We start from the raw sequence: 18,918 nt of genomic DNA on the forward strand, positions 1-18,918 counted from the left end.
GCAGGGTGGATTACTGTAATGGACTCCTCACTGGCCTTCCTAAAAACACCATAAGACAGTTGCAGCTCATACAGAACGCTGCTGCCAGGATTCTGAGCAGAACCAGAAAATATGAACACATCACACCAGTCCTCAGGTCTTTACACTGGCTCCCAGTTACATTTAGGATTGATTTTAAAGTATTATTACTGGTATATAAATCTTTTAATGGGCTAGGACCTCAATATATTGCAGATATGCTCACTGAATATAAACCCAACAGATCACTCAGATCATTAGGATCACATCAGCTAGAAATACCAAGGGTTCGCTCTAAGCAAGGAGAGTCTGCTTTTAGCTACTATGCCAGCCACAGCTGGAACCAGCTTCCAGAAGAGATCAGATGTGCTCCTACAGCAGTCACATTCACATCCAGACTCAGAACACTTCTGTTTAGCTGTGCATTTACTGAATGAGCACTGTGCCACTGTGTCCGACTGTTTGTACTGTATTTTATTTTATTTTTTATTCTAAACTGTTTTAATTATTCTTATTTCTTTTGATTTTTCTATGTAAAGCACTTTGAATTACCATTGTGTATGAAATGTGCTATATAAATAAACTTGCCTTGCCTTGCCTAGACCTCCATTCAGTCTGCACTCGTCCTGTGAGCGCCCTCATGTGGAGCCAGAGTGGAACTGCAACCAGTTCAGAAGCCGGAAGTTACTGAGAGTGGGAGTTCTCCCCTTATTAGACATTCTCTGGCTGTACACACACTTCCAGCTGTACACACACTTTCACCAGGACAGGAGCACAGGTAAGCGTCTTCTGTTCCTCAGCTCGGTGTGTGTGAAGTTTATTCTGAGCGTTTGTCTCACTCTTGAACTGGAGAATAAAGTTCATGAACCCGCTCGTGCGCACGAGTCTCAGCGGGAGCGCGCGCGTCATGTTTGTGTTTGAGAGCAAATGCTTTGGGTTTCTCTTCACACCTGTAAACAGTGCTGAATACCACATGCGATTAAACCACACCATCATTATCACCAAATCATATTTAAATACATAAATTAAAAGCCATACCTGTAAATGAGCAAAAATGTGTTGCAAGAAAGTTATGAAAGTGTTATTCCTGAATGTTCCCTGAGATTTTTTTTATTTTCTTGGTGTAACACACAAACATTAAGAGAACATTCCATTTGATCATTTTGTAACTGTGGTAGATGGGGAGAGTTATCTTTGTCATATTTGAATTGTACACTAGGTGGCAGTAGTTGCTCAGTCAAAGGAGTATGGGGGTATATAGCCGAGGAAGAATCTGCAGGCTCATGTTGTTGTACTGGCTGGTACTGTTTGTATGGATGTCCGGTGTTCAGTAAACTCCCAGATAAAGCTACATCGATGTCTGCTGTGTATTGATTAGTACTGAGGATACTACATTTGGCGACGAGGATGGCGGTTGAGCTCGGAAGAAGCTTGGGAGTCAATCACGCGGAAATTTGACGGAAGTGGATTGACGAGGCAGCTAACGCTAACCAAAACGTCGAGATGGCTACGGCGATGGTAGGAACACTTACTGCTTTTGACAATCAGTCCCAAACATGGGAGGAATACGTCGAGGTATTGGGACATTTTTTCGTGGCGAATGGGATTGAGGATGAGGAAAAAAAGAGGGCAATATTGTTAAGCTCTGTTGGCAGTCGGACATACAGTTTAATGAGGAACTTATTGAGCCCGAATAAGCCTGGCGAAAAATCATATAAAGATTTGACAGACCTGCTGCAGTCACATTATAACCCAAAGCCCAGTGAAATAGTCCAAAGATTTAAGTTTAATTCGCGGACTAGAGCCGTGAATGAAACTGTGATGGAGTACGTGGCAGTGCTGCGAGAGCTCGCGCAACATTGCAACTATGGCGATAAGTTAAAAGAGATGCTACGCGACAGGCTCGTGTGTGGCATAGCGGACGATCGCATGCAGAGGAGATTGTTGGCGGAGCCTGAGCTCACATTTGAGAAAGCGTTAAAAGTGGCACTGGCCATTGAGACAGCCAATAGGGATGTCCGTGATTTGCAATTGAAAATTGTGGAGGGCGTCGGGAGTAATGTCAGTAATCAACTACTAGTGCATAATGTGGAGTCAAACCCAAGCCATAAATGGCAAGGAAAAGCAACACCATTGACATGTTACCGGTGTGGGGGTGAACATATGGCAAGAGACTGTCGTTTTGTCAATGAAAAGTGCCATGGCTGTGGTAAAAAGGGACATTTGAAGAGAGTGTGCAAATCCTCACCTCTGGCTGACCAGTGGCTTAAGGGGGAGGGAAGAGGGAAGCACAAGCAGTCTGGAAGGTTTAGGAACGATAAAAATCAGTTGGCGCATCACATAAGTGAATCTGTGGAGAATGTCACGAGTGATGAAGATGTATTTACGATGTATAATCTAACAGAGCCAAAGTTAACGAAAATCGATCCCATTACTGCACAGCTTAACATAAATGAGAACATTGTGGAATTCGAAGTGGATACTGGCTGTAGTGTGACGATTTTGTCAAAGGCTGCATATGACAAGTTATGGACCGCAGGGGACACCCAAGAGTTGCACGACTGTTCAATGACGTTGAAAACCTATACGGGCGAAAAAGTACCAATACTCGGAGTGGCAAGGGTGACTGTGAGGTTCCAAGACCAAGTCAAACAGCTACCAGTAGTGGTGGTAACAGGGCCAGGTCCAAACCTGTTAGGCCGAGCTTGGATCAAGGAGCTGGGAATTAACTGTGTCAGTATAAATAAGATGGAGCAGCAAGAGTTAACATTGCAGTATGTGCTACGGAAAAATGAAGATGTGTTCAAGGAGGAACTGGGTACTTGGAGAGGTCCACCTGCAAAAATTTACATTACCGAAGGGGTGAGTCCAAAGTTTTATAAACCTCGGCCCGTGCCCTATGCCATGAGGAAAAAGGTGGAGGTGGAGTTAGAGAGACTCACAAAGCAGGGGGTTATTGAGCCAGTGAAGTTCTCAGAGTGGGCAGCACCGATCGTGCCTGTGTTAAAAGCTGATAATTCTGTGCGCATTTGTGGTGACTATAAGCTCACTGTCAACCAGGTATCGAAGCTTGAGCAGTATCCAATACCGAAATTGGAGGACTTGTTTGAGAAGTTGTCAGGAGGAAAAAGGTTCAGTAAACTGGATCTGAGCCATGCATATCAGCAAGTGGTACTTGATGAGACATCTAAGCCATATGTCACTATTAATACGCACAAGGGTCTGTTTCAGGTGAATCGTCTTCCATTTGGTGTTTCCTCCAGTCCAGCCATATTCCAACGGATGATGGAGAGTCTGGTGGCCGGCATCCCGAATGTGGCCGTCTATCTGGACGACATTTTGCTGACGGGCCAGAGTGACCAGGGTCACCTTGCAACGCTGAACCAGGTGTTGACACGACTGCAGGAAGCTGGTCTTCGCTTGAAGCGCAACAAATGTGTGTTCATGGAACAGGAAGCAGAGTTCCTGGGTCATAAGGTGGATGCCGCTGGACCTCATCCTTTGCCACACAAGGTCAGGGCAATACAAGAAGCACCGGCACCGACTAATGTCACAGAACTGAGAGCGTACCTAGGACTGCTTAACTATTACAACAGGTTCCTGCCACACCTGTCAACATTGTTGTCGCCTTTACATGAACTATTAAGGAAAGAAACCACTTGGAAATGGAAGGGCGAACAAGAGCACGCTTTTGAGGAGTCCAAGCGACTCATGCTGTCGTCTGATGTGTTAGTACATTATGACAGCCAAAAAGATCTGATCCTGGCCTGCGATGCCTCTCCTTATGGTGTGGGTGTGGTGCTGTCGCATCGCATGCCAAATGGGCAGGAACGACCAATCAGTTTCCTGTCTAGGACATTAACGTCAGCTGAATTAAACTACTCCCAACTGGACAAAGAAGGTCTGGCAGTGATATTTGGCATTCAGCGGTTCCACAAATATTTATATGGAAGGAGGTTTGTCATTTGCACGGACCATAAACCGCTACTGGCTCTCTTTAATGAGATGAAGGCTGTACCTCAAATGGCTTCACCTCGTATACAACGTTGGGCAGTTGCCTTGAGAGCGTATGAGTATGAGATTGTTTACAAGCCCGGAAAACATCATGGCAATGCGGATGCGTTGAGTCGACTTCCTCTACCTCAGCCGCCTGTCACGAAAGAGCAGGAGGAGCGAGTGCTGATGTTGGAGAACGTGACTCTCGTCTCAGCAGCAGAAATGAGTAGATGGACAAGCAGAGATCCTGTGTTGTCCAGAGTGGCGCAATTCGTCCAACATGGTTGGCCGCCACCAGACGGAAATCCAGTTTTCCAACCATATGCTGTGAGGAAAACCGAGTTAAGTGTGCAAGGTGGATGTGTACTGTGGGGCTCACGAGTAGTGGTGCCGCCGCCAGGCCGGAACGCCTTGATACAGCAGCTACATCACGGTCACATCGGCATCACTAGAATGAAGGCATTAGCACGAAGCTACTTCTGGTGGCCCAAGTTAGATGCGGACATTGAAGTGGTCGTTAAAAGATGTGTAGCATGCCAAGAACATCGTAATTCTCCAGCTCCAGCACCTCTTCATCCCTGGGAGTGGCCGAGCAAACCCTGGCAAAGGTTACATGTTGATTATGCAGGACCTTTTATGGGACACATGTTTTTGGTTCTGATGGACGCGCATTCCAAATGGATGGATGTGTACCCGGTAACGACCTCAACTTCAGCCAGCACGATTGAATGTCTAAGGAAGAGCTTTAGCAATCAAGGAATACCGGAGACAATGGTGTCCGATAACGGCTCATGTTTTGTGAGTACAGAATTCCGAGAGTTCATGCAGAAGAATGGGATCGAACACATCACTTCTGCTCCTTATCATGCTTCCTCTAATGGTTGTGCTGAACGCGCAGTCCAGACATTCAAGGCGATGATGAAGAAGGCAGGTGAGGGAAGCCTAGCCACTAAAGTATCACGGGTGTTATTTAGTTATCGCATTACACCACAGTCCACTACGGGGCTGTCGCCTGCTGAAATGTTACAAGGCAGGAAGTTGAGATCGACATTAGACTTTATTCATCCGGACCGCCGAAGGAGGGTGGAACGGCAACAGAGCTTTCAAAAGAAACATCATGATAAGCAAGGTTCCGGGAGAAGTTTCCAGGAGGGAGATGCAGTGATCACAAGGAATTTCAGTCATGGACCTAAGTGGATTCCCGGGTTCATTATCAAGATGACAGGTCCTGTCTCTTACAAGGTCATGTTAGGAGGTGGCAACATTGTGCGCAGACATGTCGACCAGATATTGGCCAGTTCTGAGGATAAGGACTGGATGGTACCAAAGATTCTGGAACCCTTGGGGTTGTCTGAATCTTCAGCGGCAGCTGTGGCAGCATCAGAGATATCCATTCCCGAGGAAACCTGCGTTGTTCCAGAGACAATCACTCAAAGTGTGGGAAAACCTGTTTCAGAAAAGGCCAAACCAGTAGTGATGGACTTTCAACCTCCAGGTACTCCAAGGCAGTCACTATCCTCGATTGCCCCGGTACGCCGGTCGTTGAGAACTGTTTCGAAACCAAGTTATTTGAAGGACTATGAGTGTTAAAAAAAAAAAAAAAAAAAAAAAAAAAAAATTAAGTTAAATATGACTGACACATGTTAAAGTGATGTTGGGGGTTTGGAAGAAGGCAGGAGCTTAAGGGGGAAGGAATGTGGTAGATGGGGAGAGTTATCTTTGTCATATTTGAATTGTACACTAGGTGGCAGTAGTAGCTCAGTCAAAGGAGTATGGGGGTATATAGCCGAGGAAGAATCTGCAGGCTCATGTTGTTGTACTGGCTGGTACTGTTTGTATGGATGTCCGGTGTTCAGTAAACTCCCAGATAAAGCTACATCGATGTCTGCTGTGTATTGATTAGTACTGAGGATACTACAAGGTGCCGCCAGCCGACCGTCTTAATGAGCGAGTCATTGATTCATTCGTTCAAACGATTCGTTCGAACGGCTGAGTCATTCATGAATGAGACAGATTATGGATTGGTCGTTGAATCTTTGAGTCAACCGATTCGTTCAAAATGCTGAATCATTCAGTAATGAGAACGCGTTGCTGTGAGATGCTCGATGGTTCTGCTGTGATCTTTGTTTAACTATTTTCGCTGCTGAAACAGAAAAAAAAGTCAATATTGCATCTAAAATGTAAGTGATTTGACGTGTGTGTGTGTGTGTGTGTGTGATTGTGTCTGTTACAGTGATTGTTTAACCCTTGTTAAAGTTTAGGCCTTGTCTTTTTGGATATATATCTTTTTATATTAAAAACATAGCATACAACCCATATATTTTAAATGTATTTGTCATGATATGAAGCAAGACACGGGTCGTGGTCTTGATTAAGATCGTTTTATTCGTCTAGTACAGAATAGCATAAGTTATGCGTTCGACTCTCGTGGTTAGCATACCCAGAACTACGGTAGCTTCACCTGGACAAAAGACAATCTCACAACAGTTACAGTATTGTTTGCTTTAAATTACATTGAGATTTGTATGTTTGGTAATTGAACCTGAATGAATTATAAATGAATGTGCTATATTTCAGATCATATATTTGTTTTCCTTAAAATTTGAACTAACACTAACTTTATTCTCATCTGAATGATAGATTATTTATTTATGTATAAAATAAAAACACATTTGATTTTTCTTTTTTAATCAATGTAGAATGTGTAACTGAAAAAATAAACAGATTAGGGCTCTGAGGACAATAAATGAAAACCAATGCAATATGATGAATGTCCAAAAGATTTGTTTTGCTTTTAAACTATGAGTGTGTGTGTGTGTGTGTGTGTGTGTGTGTGTGTGTGTGTGTGTGTAAGATATTTTGGTTGGGTGACAGTTGTAGTTTACAGTTTGACAAAAGCACAATGTTGTGTTTTATTGCGATTGTACACAAATATAAGTAAACACTTTGCAGTTTGAATAATGTCCTGTATGAACAAAAGGACGGAGTATGTTTTTATGTCTACATTGTTCAATCACGCCTCACACACACACACACACACACACACACACACACACACACACACACACACACACACACACACACACACACACACACACACACACACACACACACACCAACTATTTTTCTAATCAGATCAGGCAAATATTCTGTCTTGGCACACTTCATATAACTTTCAAACTTGTGTACTTATTTCATGTGTCCATTAAGTCCATGAGACCGTAGGGTGTCTCATTTTTCATTTTAGGTTTCAGAAGGTTGCTCACGCATACTTTGTGGTTGATATGTGCCCTCAATGCACACTTTTGCAGAGCCCACACCAATGCAAGCTCTACAGCACACATCTTCTCAAAGGTCAAAGCGGAGTTACGATATTGCCCGTCATGCACAGTAACCCTAAAGGCACCGGGGTGGCGGTGCCACCGGCTTGTTTATATATATATATATATATATAAAGGCACCGGGGTGGCGGTGCCACCGGCTTGTTTATATATATATATATATAAATATAGCTGCGAGCAGCGATGAAGGGCCAAAGCCGGCGGCACCGCCACTCCGGTGCCTTTAGGTAACTAAAGGCACCGGGGTTGCGGTGCACACCGGCTTGGGCCCGTAATCGCTGCTCGCAGCTATATTTATATATATATATATATTTATATGTTTAGTTTTCTTCTTCCTCTTCATCCTTGTTTGCCCATCTATATTTTGCTGTAGAGCTGATCTTTCCCAGCAGTTTTTTGAAAACCAGGACATTTTCATCACTTTATAAAAAACAGCCAGGACAGGACGTGAAAACAGGACGTTTGGTCACACTATTTTAGTGTTTAAATGTCATGTGTTCTGGCTCCATCCGTCTTTTTACAGTCAGAGTCTTTAATATGAGTATTTCATTTTGCGTGCAGTATTTCAAACTATATTTGCTCTCCATGTACAAAACTAAATATCATCAACCTAAAAGCTTTAAAGACCATTCAAACATATAGACAGTCCTCTCAGAAATCTGACTGGACACAATCAAGCTTTATGACAGGAGACTCATCAACATGTGAACTTTTTGATGAACTCAGAGCTTCTCCTGTTTTGGCTGTTAGACCCGAGGTGTTTAAACATTCGATAAACATGCACAACTTGTGAAACACGAGTGTGTTTAAATTATTTTTTTTCATACAGAAACGTTATATAGGACAGGTTATGCATCCAATTTAAATACAGATGACATGGGCAATAAAACAATGTATTACAACAACATTACAACATTGTTTTTCATTTAAACATTTTAATTCAGATCCATTTTAACAATGACACAACTGTAAGGGTACATTTTTATGCAGAATTCGGAAAAAGAGAACAATCCAACTTGGAAACAGGAGTCTTTGTACTCTTCACTATATAGACCACCTCACATGGAAGCTCTGACTTTAACCTCTTCTTTATCTCTACGACTTCAAAGACCTCATAGGGAGGAATCAGCACTTCTGCTTCTGCGTCCTCAAATTTAGAATAGATGGAGACATCTACTCCCATGCACGTTTCAATCTGAAAGCATGACTTCTCTCCGAACAACTCTTTGTTAGGGTAAAGCTTATTCAGGGTGGCTGAGGTGAAAGAGCCAAAGCGAAACTGTGTGTTTATAACAGGTTGGCTAAAGTACCTGTTGACTCTACGGTAGCCAGTGAGACAATATTTTGTATTTCTTAGTTTTTCCTCAAAGGCTCTTTCATCTTGAATGGCAGTAGTCAGGAGAAAGTGAAGTGCGTGATACCTGAATGTGGTCTCATACTGAGGTCCTTGGGTTCGAACTGCAGTGTTGAAATCAAGATACGCATTGTCTTCGCCAGAGGTGTAATAAGAAATAGCTACAATCTGATCTCTTCTTAGTGAGTGGGTCCCCTCCTTAAAATTTCTGAGATCATTTGAGCTCTCCCAGACCTTTTTGAATTTTTGGTCTTTGTTCTTCTCATCCTCCAGGTCTGCCGATACCCTCTTCTTCATTTGATCTTTGCACCTGTAGTACATGTCGTCAACGGAGTTTTCAGCCATGTCCAGTGGAAGCACACTGTTTTCCCCAGCTACAGCACTAGATGTACCTGCCTCCTTCAAAGAAATAATAGACATTTTAGAACAATGAATCTTGTTTTCTGGTCATCTTATGGATGTTAGTGCAGAGCAGTTACAATGAAGCAACCCTACCATTGCAATTCCTGTAGAGACTCCATAAGTGAGAAGCACTGCTGCCAAAACGACCATCATTGCCATCTTCCACCAAAGCAGAAACCTGGAGACTGTTGTGGAAAATCTCTTTGGTGTTCAGTGATGAAGCTGGAAAATAAGATTGTCTGAAACACTGGGTTTATCTATGTTATTTTATGTATTATCTTGCAAGTAGAAGGAGGCAGTTTAACAGTGTCAAGTCTGCACAATTGCGTTGAGGAATCAAAGGCTTTCCCAGAGTTTTTATGGGCAAGCATGCAGGGGGAGGGACTGAATTATTGTCGACTCAGCAATCCTGGTCCAATGGCTCCTTTAGACGTCTTCGAGGGGAATCCATAATGTATCACCTTCTATGGTCTGGTTATTCCAGTACTGTCCACGTTCATTTTCATGAGAGGCTGTTTGAACAAACTAAAACAGTTGTAATTTCATAGGAAATTTAGATTCTAACACACTTGCATTTTGTCCCCAAAAGAAAGATAAGTCCACTCCCAACAATGAGACTGTTCACTAATGTTTGTCCCCACAACAGGAATAATACACATTTGAGCAACTTCCTCACACCACAGACCTCGGCTGATCAGTCTGAGTTCATCTGTCTGTTCATCCACCGCTCACATCTTTAACACATCACACATGAAAATAACACGTTCTCTGTCTTTCATTTGTTAGACAATAGTGGGTGTAGAGAAAGGATGAATGTTTTTAGATGTTTACAATTAGCTGATATTTTGAGTATATTGTAATTTTTACAAGTTAAGATGGACTCTTAAGCTGCACCAATTCTTAATTATGTGTGGTTTCCTTTGTTGTTGTCAGATCTTTGAGCTGGTTCATGACAGTGACCATGAGGTCTTATCTTCACAGTTCTGTATAGCGTACACATTCAAATCACATTTAAATTCAAAGCAAATTTGCAGCGCTCCATGTAAGAGAGACAAAACGTCTCCTCCTGTTGAGAAAAGCTTGACCTGAACACATAAAATGATATGCAACCTCACTAATGCCTTTTTTAAGCTGTCTTAAATGCACAAACAGTTTCCAGCAAAGTGCAGTTAAATATTAAATATGTTTTAGTGTTTAAATGTCATGTGTTCTGGCTCCATCCGTCTTTTTACAGTCAGAGTCTTTAATATGAGTTTATTTCATTTTGGAAGAGACCTAAGGTGGTGCGGGGCTAGTGGGTGGTCAGGAACTTCGGAGGCACCATTGGGTGTGCAATACCACGTGCAGTGGCTGGCTTACGGCCGAGCTGGACCTAGGAGAGGACCAGAGGCCTGTACTATGAATCAAGATCAACATGCCCTGGATTTCTTTGTTACCCGGCTTCACTAACCCTAACAACTGCGGTCCCACATGACCTGTCACGACGGTGGTTAACCCACAACATAAAGACACGCAAATAGCCCACAACACACAACATAAAGACAACACGCGCAATAATCATTTAAATGACAGTATCTTTAGTGTTTGCCGTACATTTGTTATCACCGTTAATGTGTTACATCAATGTAAAGCTTACTGCTTTAATGCTGGTTTAAATTGCTATAATAATTAGGTAGATATACATCCCGAGCTAACGTTAAGCTACCTGAACATATCATTTAACATTAGGTTGTTAGCTGGATTGCTGTCTTTGTGCCATTTGTTTAATATCCAGTGGCATTTTCATCTTATTTTATATGCTGTTACTGCTAAATCATGTTAGCAGAGATTTAGAAATTGTTTATGAGTTAGCTGCAGGATGGGAGGTAAAGCTGCATCTTGTTTACTTATCTAGCAACATTAAATGAAAGCTACAATGTATAAGTATTTTCCAATGTAAAAAAAATAACGTTCCGTAACATTACATTAGCATTCATAAACGGTAAACATCTTTTTCTTGTGTTTGCTGTCTTTTAACAGGGACAAAGGAACAAACGGAGGCGGTCACTGAGGATGGAAAAGCCAGAAGGGAGAGATGAGGAGGGGAGCAAAAGCAAAAGACAAGCAGGGAGACAGAGGCCAAAGAGAAAGTTGAATAGATTATTTGCTATATTATGATTGCCATTCAAAAAATAAATGCATTAAATTAACTGGTTTGTCCTTGTCTTTAAGTTTTTGGGTGTGTATATAGTATAAACTGTTTTTCAATGTCTATTTTTCAATCAAATTATGACCTGGACACAGGAAACTTCTAACTGAATAATTATTAGGTTAGTCCAGTAGTTATCCAACCTGTCCTGGTAAGATTAGAATTGTATTTAAGCATACTGTAACCATGGAGGTACTTCATGTAACTGTGTAGTGGTGTAGTTTCTTCATCATTGTCTTAACTGACTGTTGACCATTTAACACACTTACACCTTTACTTAGGGTGACCATATTTTGATTACCGAAAACCAGGACACTCTGCACGACAATGAGATACTCAAATGATATTCGAAGTTTACTCAAAGATGCCTTTTTCAATATTATTAACTCGTCTTTATTCTTAGGTCATGTTCCAAGAATATTCAAGTTGGCAGTAATAAAACCTCTCATTAAGAAACCGCAACTAGATCCAAATAACCTAGCAAATTACAGACCCATTTCAAATCTTCCATTTATGTCCAAAATACTAGAAAAAGTTGTATCCGCTCAACTGTGCTCTTTTTTGCAAGAAAATGATATCTATGAAAAATTCCAGTCAGGATTCAGACCGCATCATAGTACAGAAACTGCGCTAGTTAAAATTACAAATGATCTACTCTTAGCTTCTGACCAAGGCTGTATCTCAATACTAGTCCTACTTGATCTTAGCGCCGCGTTCGACACTATAGATCATAAAATACTCTTGGATCGACTACAAAACTACACTGGTGTTCAGGGACAGGCATTAAGCTGGTTTAGATCGTACTTATCTGACCGTTATCATTTTGTCTCTTTACACGGGGGAAAATCAAAGTTAACGTCAGTAGACTACGGAGTACCGCAAGGATCGGTGCTAGGCCCTCTGCTATTCTCAATATATATGCTGCCACTTGGTAATATTATAAGAAAACATGGAATTAATTTCCACTGTTATGCTGATGACACTCAATTATATATTTCATCACGACCAGATGAAAACATTACCTCATCTAAATTGACAGAATGTCTCAAAGATATAAAATGCTGGATGACGTGTAATTTCCTGCTATTAAATTCAGATAAAACGGAGGTATTACTTATTGGTCCAAAAAACTACACACAAAACCTCTTACAATACGACTTTAATATAGAAGGATGCCCTGTTACTTTTTCCACTACAGTAAAAGACCTGGGTGTTATACTAGACCGCAACTTGTCTTTCGAAAATCATATTTCATCTGTTACAAGAACAGCCTTTTTCCACCTTAGAAACATTGCTAAATTACGTAACATACTATCTGTTTCTGATGCAGAAAAGTTAGTTCATGCATTCATGACCTCGAGACTAGATTACTGTAATGCTTTATTAGCTGGTTGTCCTGCATCCTCAATAAACAAGCTACAGTTAGTGCAAAATGCAGCCGCTAGAGTTCTTACTAGATCAAGAAAATATGATCATATAACACCGATTTTATCATCTCTGCACTGGTTACCTATTAAGTTCCGTATCAATTACAAAGTACTACTACTGACCTATAAAGCCCTTAATGGTTTAGCTCCTATGTACTTAACGGACCTTCTTTCGCCCTACAATCCACCGCGTTCTCTAAGATCACTAAATTCAAGGCTTCTGGTCATTCCTAGGATATCGAAGTCCACGAAAGGAGGGAGGGCATTCTCGCATTTAGCTCCAAAACTCTGGAATAGCCTTCCCGATACGGTCCGATGCTCTGACTCGCTGACACAGTTTAAAACTAGACTAAAGACGTGTCTCTTTAGTCAAGCATTCACATAATGCTTACCTTTTAGTCCTCTGCTATGCCATACGGAACCGTTTGCCACTGAAACTCCTTAACGCACCAGTGGGGCTCGACAGCCTTATAGACAAACGGGTCGGTCCGTATGGTTGCGGTTGGGTTGCGGAGAGTTTGGGTTGCGGAGAGTTGTGAGATTATGGTTTTCTAACACCTACTCCCGTGTAATGGAAATCATTATGAACATCAGCTATGCTAATTATTTCCCATCTGCCTTTCTGCTGTTATCTCGGGACGCTTGTCCCGAGAAAAATGGCGTTCGTAGGCTCCAGTTTGGTATCCTGCCTCTCACGGGGATTTCGGATGCCTCAACGCCTGTGATGAGAAGACCAACGCCTGTGAAGAGACGACTCAATGCCTGCGAAGAGACGACTCAACGCCGGCGATATGTTATCCCCTAAATATTACATGATTAACTAAATGTATTTTTTTCCAGGTACTCTCTGATATGCACTTACTGTAAAGCTTCTTTAAAACCCTATGATTGTTAGCCAGAGGAGAACTGGCCCCTGACTAGCCTGGGTTCTCCCAAGGTTTTTTTCTCCATCCAATCTGATGGAGTTTTGGTTCCTTGCCACTGTCGCCTTGCTTTTGGCTTGCTTAGTTGGGGATATTTAATATTCAACAATATTATTGAACTGTGTTGTACTACTTTCATGTTATCACTGTGAAGCTGCTTTGATGCAATCTGTATTGTGAAAAGCGCTATATAAATAAATGTGACTTGACTTGACTTGACTTTTAAAGGCTATACCTCCTCTGTATGGATAGAACATTTTTATATTACAAAATACTATCTGTAACCAAAGACACAAATTCAGATAGGCTTCTCAGAGGTTACTCAACATGTTTTATTATGACAGGTTTAAAAAATAATGAATGATATAATGTCTCTTCTGTATTAGAAAAATAAATAATAAATAACTAAAAAAATACCTCCAAATTGAACAGCTCTCACAAACTTACAAAAACTAACTAACAAAATATATTTATATGTTTAGTTTTCTTCTTCCTCTTCATCCTGTTTTTCTTCCTCATCCTCCTTGTTTGCCCATCTATATTTTGCTGTAGAGCTGATCTTTCCCAGCAGTTTTTTGAAAACCAGGACATTTTCATCACTTTATAAAAAACAGCCAGGACAGGACGTGAAAACAGGACGTTTGGTCACACTATTTTAGTGTGTTAGTGGGTGTTTATCAATGGTGTTATTTTGACTTTTCAAATGTTGGTTGTAGTTTGTATGTCTACAGTACTATTTAACCTTTCTCATTTGCAGTTTTCTGCATATTACAGGAATTACTAAAGTCAAGTCAAATTATTGGAGGTCTGCACTGATTTACATAGGTGTATGAACCCTTTTTAACTTATCAACTTGCTGCCATCTAAGCCTGTTTATGTGATTGTTGTCAATAAATTGAATTGAAACGACAACTGGGTTGAACATTTTAATGTGCACCATAGATAGGCTTTACAGTTTGGCTGTAAACTTGGTAAACTGCCAAACTTTACAATTAGCTGATATTTTGAGTATATTGTAATTTTTACAAGTTAAGATGGACTCTTAAGCTGCACCAATTCTTAATTATGTGTGGTTTCCTTTGTGTTGTCAGATCTTTGAGCTGGTTCATGACAGTGACCATGAGGTCTTATCTTCACAGTTCTGTATAGCGTACACATTCAAATCACATTTAAATTCAAAGCAAATTTGCAGCGCTCCATGTAAGAGAGACAAAACGTCTCCTCCTGTTGAGAAAAGCTTGACCTGAACACATAAAATGATATGCAACCTCACTAATGCCTTTTTAAAGCTGTCTTAAATGCACAAACAGTTTCCAGCAAAGTGCAGTTAAATATTAAATATGTTACACTATATATATATATATATATATATATATATATATATATATATATATAAAACAGTATAAAAAAATTTGTTTATAATAAACATATTTCATATATTTCTCGACATATATAATTATATATATAAGTGATATTGATTCTATATTCATTCATATATTTTTATACTATACGTGACTGGAATAATAATCATTATTGCGTTTGGGGGCTTTTATTTTGAAAAAAACAAAAACACACTTGACTGCATCTTATTTTGAGAGCACGCGTGATGTGCGGGGAATCTCAGTGCGAAAGGAAAAGACAAACAATAAAAAGTCTACACTCAGTAGATTAAGCGAAATTAAACAGCTTTAATAACTAAAATACTTGAATCCTCGCTTTCAATCACGTGACTCAGAGACGCCCGCGTGACCTTCGCGTACACGCGCAGCCCCAAGCAATGGCTGAGAGTGGCGCTAAAGAAGATAAAGAGCTCGAGAGTGACGCGAAGGACGAGAACTATGGCTATAGTCTATATCCCGAGCGAAGCGGCGGCAAGTACAAGCAGGGCTCGATCGGGGAGAGCCTCTTCACCTTCAAGCACAAGTGTCACATCATGCTGCAGTTCGCCATGGACACTAGTAAGGGCACATCAGCGCCTGTGCGCGTGCACGCGGCGCTCGCTCACCTGCTTCAGATGTTGTTTCTGGGGTTTATGATCGAACAACAATATTCATGTCATGTTTAAGATCAACTATATGCTGTATGGAAGCCACATGAGATAAATAGTCATAATTATGACATAAAAGTAGAAATTATGACAGTCATTTGTTTTAGATTAAGGGTGAATCCCAATCCTCTGTCTTTCCCCTTCCCCTTAGTTTTACACTTTTACAGGACTGTCCCAATTCTCTAAGACTAAAATTTATGAGATAAAAAGTCATAATTATGACATAGAACAATTTTGACTATTTATCTCACAATTACGACTTTTATGTCTGAATTTCCACTTGATCATGATTTTGTCTCTTTATCTCGTATTGTTCATCTCATTATTTTGAACAATTATCTAATTTCTATTTTAATGTCATAATTATTACTGTCATAATTCAGGTTTTTTTGGTCATTTTGACTTTAATTTCATGACTTGGTATTTTAAAAATTCTACTTTTTAATCAGGAGTTTGACTTTTTATCTCATAATTATTACTGTCATAATTTTGACTTTTTTATTTCATAATTATATCTCATTATGACTCAGTATGTGATGATAATGTGTGTAGTACACTATGAAGTGTTGAGTATTGTCTCTCTCAGGCCCGTATGCTAAGCTCCTGCTGGCCGCGATGAGGAGCTCGGGCTGGTAAGAGCATCTTCATCATCATCATCATCATCTTCCTCGTCACATGACTGATGTGTGTGTCTCTCCTCAGCGCGGTTCATAAAGACCGGCACTTCTCGTGTGAGGACTGTGATGGGACGGTTAGCGGCGGGTTTGACGCCGCCACCTCTCAGGTGTGTGTGAGGAAGCTGTGTGAGCTGAACACACACGTGCTGGTGTGTGTCTGACCATGTGTGTGTGTGTGCAGATCGTCCTGTGCCAGAACAACATCCACCAGCAGGCTCACATGAACCGCGTGGTCACGCACGAGCTAATCCACGCCTTCGACCACTGCCGCGCGCGAGTCGACTGGTTCAGCAACCCCAGACACCTGGCCTGCTCAGAGGTGTGTGTGTGTGTGTGTGTGTGTGTGTGGTTTCTGTCCTCTCCTGCACACCTGGCCTGCTCAGAGGTGTGTGTGTGTGTGTGTGTGGTTACTGTCCTCTCCTGCACACCTGGCCTGCTCAGAGGTGTGTGTGTGTGTGTGTGTGTGTGGTAACTGTCCTCTCCTGCACACCTGGCCTGCTCAGAGGTGTGTGTGTGTGTGTGTGTGTGTGTGTGGTTACTGTCCTCTCCTGCACACCTGGCCTGCTCAGAGGTGTGTGTGTGTGTGTGTGTGTGTGTGTGTGTGTGTGGGGTTACTGTCCTCTCCTGCACACCTGGCCTGCTCAGAGGTGTGTGTGTGTGTGTGTGTGTGTGTGGTTACTGTCCTCTCCTGCACACCTGGCCTGCTCAGAGGTGTGTGTGTGTGTGTCGTTACTGTCCTCTCCTGCACACCTGGCCTGCTCAGAGGTGTGTGTGTGTGTGTGTGTGTGTGTGTGGTTACTGTCCTCTCCTGCACACCTGGCCTGCTCAGAGGTGTGTGTGTGTGTGTGTGTGTGTGTGGTTACTGTCCTCTCCTGCACACCTGGCCTGCTCAGAGGTGTGTGTGTGTGTGTCGTTACTGTCCTCTCCTGCACACCTGGCCTGCTCAGAGGTGTGTGTGTGTGTGTGTGTGTGTGTGTGTTCACTGTCACTCTTGGTCATTTTTGAGCGAAACATTTTTAATTTGTTTTTTTGTTTTCTTTTTCTACTTCATGGGAATGGTCTGAAACTCGGTACAGGTTTTGTCACTTGCTGTGTGAACACACACACACATAAATCATGGCCATGATCTGAACAGGTTTAATGGTCCTGTAACAATATTCACACTTGAGCTCCTCGCGGTCAGGAATGGCGCACTGGAAATGAAGAGAGAGTTTCCTCTAGTGGAAGCGTTTGGAACTGCAGCCGAACAACATCTCACTGGAAGATCATTCACTGAGAGATCAGCCTCACACGCGGAGACCCCGCTGGACACGCTAGCCTCGCATCCACTCAGCTTTACAGGAAAACGCGGTTTTGAAAACATACATTTCATATAAAAATTGAAAATAGTATTTTTGTGCATTTTTCATAACAATAAACGTCAAATTCTGGTCATTTTAAATTCACTTTTTAAAACGTTTCTCACTTCAGCAATAATCTGCCGAGTGTGTGTTTGAGAAGAGATCAAACTTCAGTCTGTCCTCTAAAGCGTTAGAGATTCACCACAGTTTAACTTGGAAATTTAATTTTCAGGTCTATGCTCAAAAAGTGAATAAATGGATTATAAATACAGTGGAAATATAATTTAGTACCATAAAATCCCCTAAAAATACAAAATATTAAATAAAAACATTATCAAACTAAAATATAGTACATTCATTTCATTGAAAACACGAAGAGGACCAGAGGGTTAAAACGTGTGTGTGTGTGTGTGTGTGTGTTCACTCTCGCTCCTGCAGATCCGGGCCGCCAATCTGAGCGGAGACTGTTCCTTCCTCAACGAGGTCTCCAGATTCAACTTCGGCCTCAGAGAACACCATCAGGTAACTCAGAGTAACAGTCATGTGACTGAGTCCGGAAGGGTCATGTGACCGTCTCTAAAGGTCATGTGACTGTGTGTGTGTGTGTGCAGGAGTGTGTGCGGAGTCGAGCGCTGCGCTCCATCCTGGCGGTGCGTAAGGTGAGCAGGGAGGAGGCGGAGCTAGTGGTTGACGAGGTGTTTGACAGCTGCTTCCGAGACCACGCCCCCTTCGGGTGGATCCCACACACCAAGATGGATGCCAGGTTCTCCTTCAGGGACTTCGAGAGCCGCGACCGCTACCATGCTAACCTCTGATCACACGCGTGACCTTCACTGACACACTGAGGAGCGTCACTCGCGTCGAGCTCACACTGGCCTCTGTCATCACCGTCACTGGAGCGTATCCGAGCGTCCATGATGTCACTGAAGTGTATCCGAGCGTCCATGATGTCACTGAAGTGTATCCCAGCGTCCGTCACCGATGGGCTCTGCTTTCTCTACTCCTTTGAGAACATCGGCACATATGAGACTGAAAACCTCACGATTAAAGGATAGTTTCCATTCGAATCATTAAGAATGACTGCAGGTTATTGACCATGATCGTATCCCCCGTGAGACAGCAGTGCAGTAGCGTCTCGCATCCACACGGTGGCGCTGCTCTCCAGACCAACAGAACCGGCTCCTACGGGACAACAAGAACTAAAT

General features: G+C 42.0%; 3 protein-coding genes across 3 annotated transcripts; 2 read left to right on the forward strand and 1 right to left on the reverse strand.

Moving 5' to 3' along the window:
- Nucleotides 1–1,459: 1,459 nt before the first annotated feature.
- LOC130077481 (uncharacterized protein K02A2.6-like) lies at nt 1,460–5,604 on the forward strand. Its single transcript, XM_056242721.1, has one exon. The coding sequence runs from the start codon at nt 1,522–1,524 to the stop codon at nt 5,602–5,604; it is 4,083 nt and encodes a 1,360-aa protein (XP_056098696.1). The 5' UTR covers nt 1,460–1,521.
- A 2,733-nt stretch (nt 5,605–8,337) lies between these two features.
- On the reverse strand, nt 8,338–9,355 carry LOC130077482 (ecto-ADP-ribosyltransferase 5-like). The gene is made up of 2 exons (XM_056242722.1): nt 9,205–9,355; nt 8,338–9,108 (listed from the first exon to the last, which is right to left on the reverse strand). Exons 1-2 carry the CDS (start codon nt 9,268–9,270, stop codon nt 8,338–8,340), a joined length of 837 nt encoding a protein of 278 aa, XP_056098697.1. The 5' UTR covers nt 9,271–9,355.
- A 6,070-nt stretch (nt 9,356–15,425) lies between these two features.
- LOC130077484 (mitochondrial inner membrane protease ATP23 homolog) lies at nt 15,426–18,532 on the forward strand. Its single transcript, XM_056242724.1, has 6 exons — nt 15,426–15,607; nt 16,283–16,328; nt 16,399–16,480; nt 16,555–16,692; nt 18,152–18,235; nt 18,325–18,532. The coding sequence occupies exons 1-6, from the start codon at nt 15,427–15,429 to the stop codon at nt 18,526–18,528; spliced, it is 735 nt and encodes a 244-aa protein (XP_056098699.1). The 5' UTR covers nt 15,426; the 3' UTR covers nt 18,529–18,532.
- The last annotated feature ends 386 nt before the right edge of the window (nt 18,533–18,918 follow it).

The sequence above is a fragment of the Rhinichthys klamathensis genome, unplaced genomic scaffold, assembly GCF_029890125.1.
Source record: "Rhinichthys klamathensis goyatoka isolate OS25496 unplaced genomic scaffold, OSU_Roscu_1.1 h1tg000747l_1, whole genome shotgun sequence".
In the NCBI taxonomy this organism is placed as follows: domain Eukaryota; kingdom Metazoa; phylum Chordata; class Actinopteri; order Cypriniformes; family Leuciscidae; genus Rhinichthys; species Rhinichthys klamathensis.

Excerpts from the sequence above, each read along its gene's own strand:
- LOC130077481 (XM_056242721.1), top strand. The coding sequence starts at position 1,522 with ATGGCTACGGCGATGGTAGGAACACTTACTGCTTTTGACAATCAGTCC.
- LOC130077482 (XM_056242722.1), bottom strand. The coding sequence starts at position 9,270 with ATGGCAATGATGGTCGTTTTGGCAGCAGTGCTTCTCACTTATGGAGTC. Across the intron at positions 9,109-9,204 it reads TCTCTACAGGAATTGCAATG|GAGGCAGGTACATCTAGTGC; the intron begins GTAGGGTTGCTT and ends ATTTCTTTGAAG.
- LOC130077484 (XM_056242724.1), top strand. The coding sequence starts at position 15,427 with ATGGCTGAGAGTGGCGCTAAAGAAGATAAAGAGCTCGAGAGTGACGCG. Across the intron at positions 16,329-16,398 it reads GCGATGAGGAGCTCGGGCTG|CGCGGTTCATAAAGACCGGC; the intron begins GTAAGAGCATCT and ends GTCTCTCCTCAG. Across the intron at positions 16,481-16,554 it reads TTGACGCCGCCACCTCTCAG|ATCGTCCTGTGCCAGAACAA; the intron begins GTGTGTGTGAGG and ends GTGTGTGTGCAG.